Source organism: Bos indicus, chromosome 28 (assembly GCF_029378745.1).
Source record: "Bos indicus isolate NIAB-ARS_2022 breed Sahiwal x Tharparkar chromosome 28, NIAB-ARS_B.indTharparkar_mat_pri_1.0, whole genome shotgun sequence".
Classification (NCBI taxonomy): Eukaryota; Metazoa; Chordata; class Mammalia; order Artiodactyla; family Bovidae; genus Bos; species Bos indicus.
In genome coordinates, this window is record NC_091787.1 from 3,158,006 (window position 1) to 3,170,789 (window position 12,784).

Sequence of the window (12,784 nt, forward strand, 5' to 3'; positions counted from 1 at the left end):
TGAAAGAACTCAAAGATGACACAAACAGATGAAAAGTTTTACCCTGTTCTTGGATTGAAAGAATCAATATTGTCAAAATGACTTCACTACCAAGGCAATGAGAGGGTAACAGGCAGGAAGGCAAGGGGTCTCCAAAGGGAGGAAATAGCCTGCAAGTGTCAGATATTTTTATCTCTCTTAAGCGGCAGGAGGAAACAAACTAGGGATATTTTTCCCTTCTCTATACAAATTTAAAAGGAGGTTTCTCTTAAAATACTGTGTTGCCATAATGATACCTGGTTTCACCTGAAGTTAACTATTCTCAAACCTAAGATAACCAATGCCTTTCTCTTATGGAAATATTTGTCTTAAGCTATGCTAATGTACTATGCATTTACCCCAGACTCTGTCTTCAAGTGGGTTCCATCTCTTGGCTCAGAACCTACTTGACAAACCAGTATGTTATACTCAGATATTGTTCCCCTAATCTATGAAAATGAAACTATTTGTATGGTGATCTGCCCTTCTTCAAGATTCAAGTTAATTATTTTATGGCCCAGGATGAACCATTTGGTGCCAAGATTATCCCAAAATGCATCTTATGGGTGAGGGGCCTGGTGCCATTCTGAGTTTTAAGACATTCCTTTCCCTGGTAGCTCAGGTTAAAGCCTCTGCCTGCAATGTGGGAGACCTGGGTTCAATTCCTGGGTCAGGAAGATCCCCTGGAGAAGGAAATGGCAACCTACTCCAGTATTCTTGCCTGGAAAATCCCATGGACGGAGGAGCCTGGTGAGCTACAGCCCACGGGGTCGCAAAGAGTCGGACACGACTGAGCGACTTCACTTTCACTTTCTTTCATTAACAGACTGCTAGTGAATATATAACATCCTGCTGAAGACTAGCAGTGGGGCACTCTTTCTGTCCCCTTCTGATGCCTATGTCAGAAGCCTTCTCTATCTCCTTTATACTTTAATAAAACTTTATTACACAAAAGCTCTGAGCAATCAAGCCTTGTCTCTGGCCCCGGATTGAATTCTTCTCCTCCGGGGGCCAAGAATCCTGGTGTCTTTGCGTGATTCGGCAACAACCTTTCAGCAATCTACAGATTCAATGTAATCCCTATCAAATTACCAATGGCATTTTCCTCAAAACTATAACAAAAATTAAGGAAACACAAAAGACCCCAAATAGCCAAAGAAGCTTAAGAAAAAAGAACAGAGCTGGAGAAATCAGGCTCCCTGGGTTCAGAATATATTACAAAGTTGTAGTAACCAAGACAGTATGGGACTGGCACAAAACAGACACATAACTCCATGCATGGAACAGAATAGGGAGCCCAGGAATAAACACACATAATTATGGTCAATTAGTCTATATCAAAGGAGGCAGGAATACACAATGGAGAAAAAATGGTTTTTTAAATAAGTGATATTGGGAAAACTGGACAGCTATATGTAAAAGAACAAAATCACAACATTCTCCTACACCATATATAAAATTAACTCAAAATCAATTAAAGGCCTAAATGTAATACCAGAAACCATAACACTTGTAGAGGGAAACACAGGCAGTATACTTTCACATAAATTGTAGCAATGCATTTTTGGATCAGTCTCCTAAAGCAAAGGAAAACAAAGCAAAAATAAAGAAATGGGACCTAATTAAATTTAAACTCACAGCAAAGGAAACCATGAACAAAATGAAAAGACAACTTACAGAACTGAAGAAAATATTTGCAAACGGTGTGACTGACAAAGGATTAATCTCCAAAACATACAAAGAACTATGTAGCTGAATATCAAAAAAAAAAAAAAAAACAAAACCAAATCACCCAGTCAAAAAAATGGGTGTATTTAAATAGATGTTTCTCCAAAGACATCATGTAGATGGCCAAAAGGCACATGAAAAGATGCCCCACATTGCCAATTATTAGAGAAATACAAATCAAAACTATAAAGAGGTATCAGTTCACACCCGTCAGAGTGGTGTACAAACAACAAATGCTGGAGAGAATGTGGAGAAGAGGGAACCCTCCTACAATGTTGGTGGGAATGTAAATCGGTGCAGCCACTACGGAAACAATATGGGCATTCCCTAACAAACTAGAAATAGAGCTACTGTATTATCCTGCAATTCACCCCTGGGCATGTATCCAGAGAAAACCATTATGTGAAAATATATACGTACTCCAGTGTTCATTGCAGCACTGTTTATAATAGCCAAGACAAGGAAGCAGCCTAATTGTCTGAATGGATAAGGGAGATGTGGTGTGTGTATATATATATATTTAATGGTATAGTACTCAAACATGAAAAATAATGAAATAATGCCTTTTGGAGCAACATACATATACCTAGAGATTATCATACTAAGTTGCATAAAACAGAAAAATATAGGATATTGCTTATATATGAAATCTAATAAAAGTGATACAAATGGACCTATATACAAAACAGAAATAGATTCACAGATACAGAAAACAAGCTTATGGTTACCAAAGGAGAAAGCTGTGGGGAGTCAGAAATTAGGAGTTTGGGATTAACATATACATACTACTATGTAGAAAAAAATAACCAATCTACTGTATAGGAAAGGGAACTATACTCAACATTTTATAATAACCCATAAGGGAAAAGAATCTGAAAAAAGATATACTTGTACGTATAAATGAATCACTTTATTGTACACCTGAAACTAATACAACTTTGTAAATCACTATATTTTAATTAAAAAACAGTAAAAAAATTAAAAAAAATCTTCTATTTTTGTATTTCAAAATCATTGTCACCATAAAGTATGGTTTTTACCCATGGAATAAAAAAAAGAAATTCTAAGATAATTTTTAAGCTAGCCATAATTTATAAATAAGAACCACTGAATGTGAGCAGTTAGTTTTATAACTCTCATTCTCATTATTTTCAAATATAGATATAAAGGAATGGCCACTCATTAGACAAGTCTAGAATTGCTACATTCTCTACCTGTTCATTGATACAGACACTGAGTAATCATATTTGGTCTGGTGATATTTTGCCGTAATTGAAGAAAGTTGTGGATGGGAATTAAGAAGAAATAAGACAGAGGCTGAAATAAACACATTCAGTTGGGTTGCATCTAATGGAACAGAATTCTGGTGAAGCCCTGTAAGACAAAGTGACCTCCTGGCTCACCACTGAAATCATCTGAAGATGAGAACATGCTTCTCCAACGTGTATGTGGATTTTGGGTGTGTGGTTCAAGACTCATCTGCTCAGTTATCTTACTTTTTGGGAGAACTGAAGAGTTCCGTCAAACAATTTATCTTAAAGTTACATAATTATGTACATACAAAATAGGAACTTGAAGTCCCACTTCTCAGATTGATAGCAAAATTCTATGAATAAAAAGACAAAATTAGCACATAATACTATAATGGTAAGAAATGGAATATAAAAATGATTTGACTTGCTTTAAAATTTACTAACCATTTCTTAGTTAGAACCATACTAACCATTTGACTACTTTTATTTAGTTAGGGAATCATAAAATGACCTGAAAAAATAATATTCCACCGCAGAAAAGAATCCTAACTGATTTGTTGAGGAGAGTTCACTATCATTTTAAAATGAATGAGTCAAGGCTTTTTATTTTCTAAGTAGTCAAATATAAACACAGATGAGTAAAATTCCCTTCAAAGCAAGGTGAAAACAAGTTTGTCCAGTTTACAACACATTTTCATGTGAATATGCTTTTCTAGTAAGATCTCTTACTGTTCACACTTGAAAAAATTATGCATACTGCAAAAACCGAGGTATTCCATCCCTACAGCCCCAGACAGTGGAGGGAGGCTAAGGAAGCTGGTCTAGGCACATGGTGTGGCTTCCCAGGTGCCATTCAAGATGGACCATCAGGGCCCTTGCACCTCACTGGCCGCCCTCCTTCATAGCAACCTTGGTGGGAATACGCAACAACACATGGCCTCAAGACCTTTGGGGACCTTCTCAAGGTAGAAAAGATGCCCAGGACATTTATAGCCCAACTCAGCTATCACAGTCTGTAAATGACTCTCAAGCTTGCTCTAGAAATTACACCACATACATCTCCCACCAATTTGTCACTTGGTTTCTGGTGGGGTGCAAAGTAAAACTAAATGTCTTGTTATAAGAACACCACTGCCCCAATACAGGGTCAACTGCAGAGAATAATGAGGAAGGCCAGCTCTGCTGTGATGACGGACTAAAATCATGATGGAGGGATAACCGTTTATAAAATGAAGTCAGGCAGCCACTGTTGTGAGCAAATTCCTTAAAATCAATCTCTCTCTCTCTCTCTGGGGAATTGTAGAAAATTCTTAAAGAGATGGGAATACCAGACCACCTTACCTGCCTCCTGAGAAATCTGTATGTGGGTCAAGAAGCAACAGTTAGAACTGGACATGGAACAACAGACTGGTTGAAAATTGGGAAAGGAGTATGTCAAGGCTGTATACTGTCACCCTGCTTACTTGACTTATATGCAGAGTACATCATGTGAAATTCCAGGCTGGATGAAGCACAAGCTGGAATTAAGATTGCCAGGAGAAATATCAATAACATCAGATATGCAGATGACACCACACTTACGGCAGAAAGCAAAGAGGAACTGAAGTGCCTCTTGATGAAAGTGAAAGAGGAGAGTGAAAAAGCTGGCTTAAAATTTAACATTCAAAAAATGAAGATTATGGAATCCAGTCCCATCACTTCATGGCAAATAAATGGGGAAACAGTGGAAACAGTGACAGACTTTATTTTTTTGGGCTCCAAAATCACTGCAGATGGTGACTGCAGCCATGAAACTAAAAGATGTTTGCTCCTTGCAAGAAAAGCTATGACCAACGTAAACAGTATATTAAAAAGCAGAGACATTACTTTGCCAACAAAGGCCCACCTAGTCAAAGCTATGGTTTTTCCAGTGGTCACGTATGGATGTGAGAGTTGGACTATAAAGAAAGCTGAGCGCCAAAGAATTGATGCTTTTGAACTGTGGTGTTGGAGAAGACTCTTGAGAGTCCCTTGGACTGCAAGGAGATCCAACTTGTCCATACTAAAGGAAATCAGTTTTGAATATTCACTGGAAGGACTGATGCTGAAGCTGAAACTCCAATACTTTGGCCACCTGATGCTAAGAACTGACTCTTTGGAAAAGACCCTGATGCTGGGAAAGGTTGAAGGCGGGACGAGAAGGGAAGGACAGAGGATGAGACGGTTGGATGAACATGAGTTTAAGTAAACTCTGGGAGTTGGTGATGGACAGGGAAGCCTGGCATGCTGCAGTCCATGGGGTTGTAAAGAGTCAGACACGACTGAGAGATTGAACTGAACTGATGATGGCAAACCTCTACTGTGAAAGTAAGGGTCCTGCAAGGGGGACTCAGGGGCCCACCTGAACTCTGCTTTTGCACATGGAAACTCATGTCCTATAACCAAACCCTTCACACTTTTTCTTGAAATAGTTTCCTGCTGTCTTCCTTTCTGGTGTATTTCCACAGCCCTAAAACCTATTCTAAAGAGAAGGTGCTAATAAGCTATCTAGTCAAAATAATTTGATATAACAGGTTTCTATATCATCCAGAATTATAAAAATAAAAGTCAGAAATCCAATGTATAATTAAAGTACACTGTTAGTTTCTTTTATGCTTGAAAATAAAAACCATGCTAATGATTGACTCCTTGAGATGAAGCACATTAAATGTTTTATAAGCCTACTCTGAGAATAAATATTAAAGGAAAGTAATTTCTCACCACTTATGAGTCTCTGTCAGTGAGTTCTCCTCTGCTTCTTGGTCAATTTTAGCTGAAAATGCAAGAAAAGAAATAGATGAGATATGATAAATGGTTATACCATCTCAAACAAAACATATCAAATAATATGAAATATATCATAATACATTAATGCTAATGTACTCCACCAAAATTTTATTTTTAAAAATTTTTATTGGAACATAATTATAGAATTTTATTTGAAATCTATGAATAGATATGATTTAATAGGTTATATTTAATTTTCATTAAGTTAATACTAGTTTCTAAGTAACTTCTTTAAATTAGTCACATTAATGTGAGAAAATAAAATACCAGGTAACTTGATATTCACATCAAATTTGTCTGTCAAGGATTTAAATTCCAATAATTAGTTGAAAACAATTCTCTCAAGCAAAGGTCTGAAAACCAAGTAAAAACCTAAATAGAAAAGATATGTAATGATCTTTACCAGTGCTCTCCACCTCAGATCACAATTGAGTAGATCCAGAGCTGACTTCTATGCAGACATAGGATAAAATACTAATACTTTCTCCTAACTTCAAGTGATGACGTGACAGTGCACCCGCTGATTTGCTACTAGATTTGTCTAGAAATAAAGAATGGTAGCTGGACACAAACCCAAAGATCAAATTTGGGAAAGGAATGACATCACTATTTTAAAATTGTTTAAAATAACACAGAAACTCCCATCACATAAAGTATATATGGCAATGACTTTCACTGGCCAGTAAGCATTCTAGGAATTTATGTATTACTTTATATACATACACACATATTTGGTACAGAAGTTTAAAATACACTTCCACTTCTTACAATGCTTTTAATAATATTTTTAGTCTATTCCGCTAGATCTCAAAATGTAGTTGTGACCCACTAAATTCATTTCATTCTTCATTAATTATCTGTGACACACAGTTTGAAAATCACTGAGCTACTGGACAAAAAAATGAAAAAAATCAAAGAAAAAACCACCCTGGAGCTAGTGAAAGAAGTTGTCTTTTCATAATCATTTCCTTTGGGGGCACACTTGCAGCCATTTGGAAAAATTAAAAGACAGAAAGGAGCAGGGCAAAATGATTATAAATATTGGAACTGGGTGTGAAATCAAACCTGTGGCCACTTGGGAAATGTCAGTGACTGCATCACGACTTAAACAGTTGCCAGCTTGGGCCGCTGTTTCACAATCTCAAGACTGTTTGTTTGAAGGTCTGGACGTCTGCAAAGCCACTGTGGAATGTTATGTTGGCCCTCTGCAGGACTGTCTGAATTTAACAGCAATCCTGGGAGATGGTAGCAGAGGTATGTTTCCCCTTTCCTTTCTGGTTTTTTAGACTGCTTCCATAAAACTACAGGTCAATCATTAGCCATATTAAGAAACAGGATAGATGTTCCATGACTTCACTTTGAAAAATCTCCAATGTTAACCTATTTACTTACAAAATCTGCTTTGGGCTGCTGTATGAAATGGTTTGTTTTCAGAAGTAATTCTAGAACCACAGAAAAGTTTAAGAGAAAACAACAAAGCAACACAACGCATAACACTTTCAGGAAGGACATTCTTCCAACTGCCCTTGCGTCATTTTTTTTTTTTTTTTTTTGGTAAAATATAGAATTTAAGACTGAGAAAGGAAGAAATTTTTTGGACTATTCTAGATGCACCGAGTAAATGATTTATGAAATTTAACACACCCTAGAATGAGATTCCAGTGATGTGTATTCTATTCTGATTCTGCCTCTGAAATTAGCTTTGTAATCTTAGTCTTCCCTGGTGGCTCAGATGGTAAAGAGCCTCCTTGCAATGCAGGAGAAAGAAAGCGAAAAAGTCTCTCAGTTGTGTCTGACTGTGATCCCATGGACTATATAGTTCATGGGATTCTCCAGTCAGAATACTGGAGTGAGTAGCCGTTCCCTTCTCTAGGGGATCTTCCCAACCCAGGATTTGAACCCAGATCTCCCACACTGCAGGTGGATTCTTCACCTGCTAAGCCCCCAGGGAAGCCCCGGGTTCAATCCCTGGGTCGGGAAGATCCCCTGGAGAAGGAGATGGCAATCCACTCTAGTATTCTTGCCTGGAAAATCCCACGGATGGAGAAGCCCGGCAGGCTACAGTCCAAGGGGTTGCAAAGAGTCGGACACGACTGAGTGACTAACACACATAGAGAATCTTAGGCAAATAGATTAATCTGTTAACATATACAAAATATTTAGCATAGTGCCCCCAATAATTAGTAGGGGCTACATAAATATTCTTTGAAAATGTTGGATTTCAAGCTCTTGAAATCCTAAAGTGATACAGTACATAATAATGTTTAACTGAATACACCAACTGCTATTGTATCATGCTTCAACATTATATGCAGATAAAGAAAACAGACACTTAACAGCTTTTTACATAATATAAGCCCCTAACTAGTTGTGAGTGGAATGAAGTGAGTTTCAGTTATTCATAGTGATTCCTTGTGATGTATCTAAAACAGCTTTGGCTTCATTGTATGAACAAATTTTACTGAATAAACACTACAGTTCAATGTGGCAGAAGAATGAGTCTTACTAAAGGAAGAAAACAAAAATAGGCTCTCTGTCCAAACCTAATAGCCATATTACAACCATAAAACCAAATTGGGATAGCAGGGAATACTTTAAATTACTCTGTTTTCCATTTTTTAAAACATGATTTTGAAGCTAAAAGGAGTTGTTTTCTCTGCTGTAATCAGCTTTGATAAAGTCCTATGAGAGATGATTCTCTTTTGTAGGGCAATCTTAGAAATAAAAAACTTGGGACTTCCCTGTTGGTCCAGTGGTTAAGAATCCACCCTGCAATGAAGGGACGTGGGTTCAATCCTTGGTCAGGGAACTAAGATCCCACAGGCCACAACTAAGACCCAATGCAACCAAAAAAAAAAAGAAATAAAAAATTTTCTGGAAACTTGGGGTGCATTTCAGATTTCTGGAGACACTGAGCTACCATTTCTCAACACACTGCTTGCAGAAAAACACCACCAACATTTTGTTATCACAATCTTTTAGGCACACTGATGATGTTAACTTGGGATTCCCAGGTGATATGAGTGGTAAAGAACCTGCTTGCCAATGCAGGGCATGTGAGAGACGAGGGTTCGGTCCCTAGAGGAGGGCATGGCAACTCAGTCCAGTGTTTTTGCCCAAAGAATTCCACGGAGAGAGGAGCCTGGTGGGCTACAGTCTGTAGGGTCACAAAGAGTCTACCATGAGTGCAGTGACTTAGCATGCACATACAAGATGTTGACTTAGTGCCAAATGCTGGATGTGTTTCTTCAGTTTGTGAGGATGAAACCAATCAAACTAAAATAAAATGTTACTAAGGTAGTAAAAATTAAGGTATTTTTGAGATAACTCTGCCATTCATTTAGGGAGCACTCAAATTAATTACATGCAGTGACCAAAATCTTAGACCAACTGTGTGTTTTATTAGGTTGCTGCTGCTGCTACTAAGTCACTTCAGTTGTGTCCGACTCTGTGCGACCCCCATAGACGGCAGCCCACCAGGCTCCTCTGTCCCTGGGATTCTCCAGGCAAGAATACTTGAGTGGGTTGTCATTGCCTTCTCCAATGCATTCATGCATGCTAAGTTGCTTCCGTTGTGTCTGACTCTGTGAGACCCTATGGACAGCAGCCCACCAGGCTCCTCTGTCCACGGGATTCTCTAGGCAAGAATACTGGAGTGGATAATTGCAGTTTCAGACCATGAATTTTAAATTATTATAACTAGGCTCAAATATATCAAAGTAGGAACCATTACAATCAACACATTTTTGCCAATGAGAAATAAGTTTGTTTATTCCTGAAGTATAAAAATCTGTGCTTTCGGATTTGATGAACTCTTGGAAAGCATTTTCTGAATCCTGCTGGTTGTGGACACATTTTCCCTGCAAAAAGTTGTCAAGATGCTTGAAGAAATGAAAGTCCATTGGTGAGATGTCAGGTGAATATGGAAGGTGAGACAAAACTTCACAGTTCAATTTATTCAAATTTTGAAGCACTGGTTGTACAACATGTGGTCAGGAATTGTCATGGAGAAGAATTAGGCCCTTTTCTGTGGACCAATGCCAGCTGTAAGCACTGCAGTTTTAGGAGTATCTCATTGTTCTGCTGAGCATACTTCGTAGATGTAATGGTTTTGCCAGGATTCAAAAAGCTGTAGTGGATCAGATTGGTTCAGTTCAGTTTTCAGTCCCTCAGTTGTGACTCTTTGTGACCCCATGGACTGCAGCAAGCCAGGCCTCCCTGTCCATCACCAACTCCCGAAGTTTCCTCAAACTCACGTCCATCGAGTTGGTGATGCCATCCAACCATCTCATCCTCTGTCCTCCCCTTCCCCTCTCGCCTTCAATCTTTCCCAGCATCAGTGTCTTTTCCAATGAGTCATGTCCATCTCTTTACAACTCTGTGGACTGCAGCATGCCAGGCTCTTCTGTCTTTTACTATCTCCTGGAGTTTGCTCACTTTCGTGTCCATTGAGTTGGTGATGCTAGCTAACTAATTTATCCTCTCCCACCCCCTTCTCCTCATGCCCTCAATCTCTCCCACTATCAGGGTCTTCTCCAATGAGTTGGCTCTTCACATCAGGTGGCCAAAGCATTGGAGCTTCAGTTGCAGCAACAGTCCTTCCAATGAATAGTCAGGACTGATTTCCTTTAGGATTGACTGGTTTGATCTCTTTGCAGTCCAAGGGACTCTCAAAAGTCTTCTCCAGCACCGCAATTCAAAAGCATCAATTCTTTGACACTCAGCCTTCTTAATGGTCCAAATATCACATTGGTACATGACTACTGGAAAATCCACAGCTTGGACTATATGGACCTTTGTCGGCAAGTGATGTCTTTCTTTTTTAATATGCTGTCTAGGTTTGTCATATCTTTCCTTCCAAGAAGCAAGCATCTTTTACATTTCATGGCTGCAGTCACTGTCGGCAGTGATCTTTCATTATTAGTATATAGGAATGCAAGAGATTTCTGTGTATTAATTTTGTAACTTGCAACTTTACCAAATTCATTGATGAGCTTTGGTTTTCTGGAAGCATCATTAGGATTTCTATGTACAGTATCATATCTTGGAGCCCATGAAAATAAAATCTGTCACTGCTTCCATTTTTTCCTCTTCTATCTGCCATGAAGTGATTCGACCAGATGTCATGATCCTGGTTTTCTGAATGTTGAGTTTCAAGCCAGCTTTTCACTCTCCTCTTTCACCTTCATCAAGAGGCTCTTTAGTTCCTCTTCACTTTCTGCCATTTGAGTGGTATTGTACTGCATATCCGAGGCTGTTGATATTTCTCCCAGCAATTTGACTCCAGCTTGTGATTCATCGAGCCCAGTATTTCACATGTATACACACTTGCCCTTATTTATGTTATACATACATAACCTTCCAAAGGTGATCCTCATTATTCATGCATTCTGTATTTGTGAAGTTGCCAATTCATTAAAATTGATTTTAATTCCAAAATAAACAACCGCAGTGCTTTTGTAGTTGCTCACAGATGTACGCAGAACATTGAAAAGTCTGAGTCACCAGGCACAGGTTCCTGGTTAAGGCTGAATACAGTGTGGCTCTGCTTTATTCCAAGTCTCATCCTGTACAAGTGTCCTTTTCTCAGTCTACTGGGACGCAGTTTGGCATCTTTTTACCTCCTTCTTTCCTGGTAATCTCTCTTTTTAAACAGTCCACAAGCATGTAGGTGCGGAGCTATCTAGTGCGCTAAACCTGAGGAGGCTATGGTGTGCCTTATGGAGAAAATACATGTGTTGGGTAAGCTTCACTCAGGGGCTGTCAGACTTGGCTGTGAGTTTGATATTAATGAATTAGCAGTATAGTAAAGAAGGTGTATTCAAACATGAACACACATAAAGCAAGACTGTACTTTGGTTGGTTGATGAAATGAGACCAAAATGTGACCAGAGGCTTGAAGAACTGTCTTTACTGCTAGGAACAGTGGTCCAGTATTCAATAATTCAGTGTTTGTGGCAATCTTGTAGAACATAATTATGGCAAATAATGAGAATATATTTATCTTGTTTTATAAATGAAAGGAATATAAAATGTGAAATATTATATGTATGTGTACATACATATGTACATAAATATGCTGTGTTTCTATTATATATAAAATGTTATATGTAATATATCTAAAAAGACATATAGTAATATTTTTAAATTTCATAATAAAAATGAAAAAGGAAAAGAAGTAAAATGTCACTGTTTGCAGATGACATGATACTATACTTAGAAAATGCTAATGATGTTGCCAGAAAACCAGAGCTCATCAATGAATTTGGTAAAGTTGCAGGCTACAAAATTAAAACACAGAAATCTCTTGCATTCCTATACACTAATAGTGAAAGATCAGAAAGACAAATTAAGGAAACAATCTCATTTACCATCACATCAAAAAGAATAAAATATCTAGAAACAAACATACCCAAGGATGTAAAAGACTTATACTTCAAAAACTGTAAGATACTGATGAAAGAAATCAAAGATGACACTAACAGATGGAGAGATACACCATGCTCCTAGATTGGAAGAATCAATGTTGTCAAAATGACCATACCACCCCAAAGTCATCTACAGATTCAATACAATCCCTATGAAGCTATAGCATTTTTCACAGAATTAGAAGAAAAGAGTTTACTATTTGTATGGAAACATGAGATAAATAATGTTTAATCAAATTCCAGTATAACTCATTCACTGGGTTATCATCATTACAGACGCCTGAACAACATGTAAAACGACAGAAGATGAAGCCAGTCTCCAGAGCACTGCTTGGCTTCAGTCTCAGGCCACATCAGTCTCTGGAGAATTCCTAAACTAGGAGAGCCTCCCCAGAGCACAGCTTCATACAGATCTGATCTTCAGAAGATATGCAACATTCCAAAGCAGCAATGTGTGGAGTAGTGAGTCCTTTGATATAATCATGTTTCAAGGAATTCAAACAGCAATAGATTAATAGATTTCTCCTATCAAAATTTTTTTGTTCCTTTAAT

General features: G+C 38.0%; 1 protein-coding gene across 1 annotated transcript in view; it reads right to left on the reverse strand.

The window, feature by feature from the left end:
* The window catches only part of FMN2 (formin 2), a 357,570-nt gene that overhangs the window by 55,793 nt on the left and 288,993 nt on the right, over window positions 1–12,784 (reverse strand). The window contains exon 15 of the mRNA XM_070782159.1: window positions 5,739–5,790. Within this exon, the coding sequence (XP_070638260.1) occupies window positions 5,739–5,790 (52 nt within the window). The remainder of the gene's footprint in view (window positions 1–5,738; window positions 5,791–12,784) is intronic.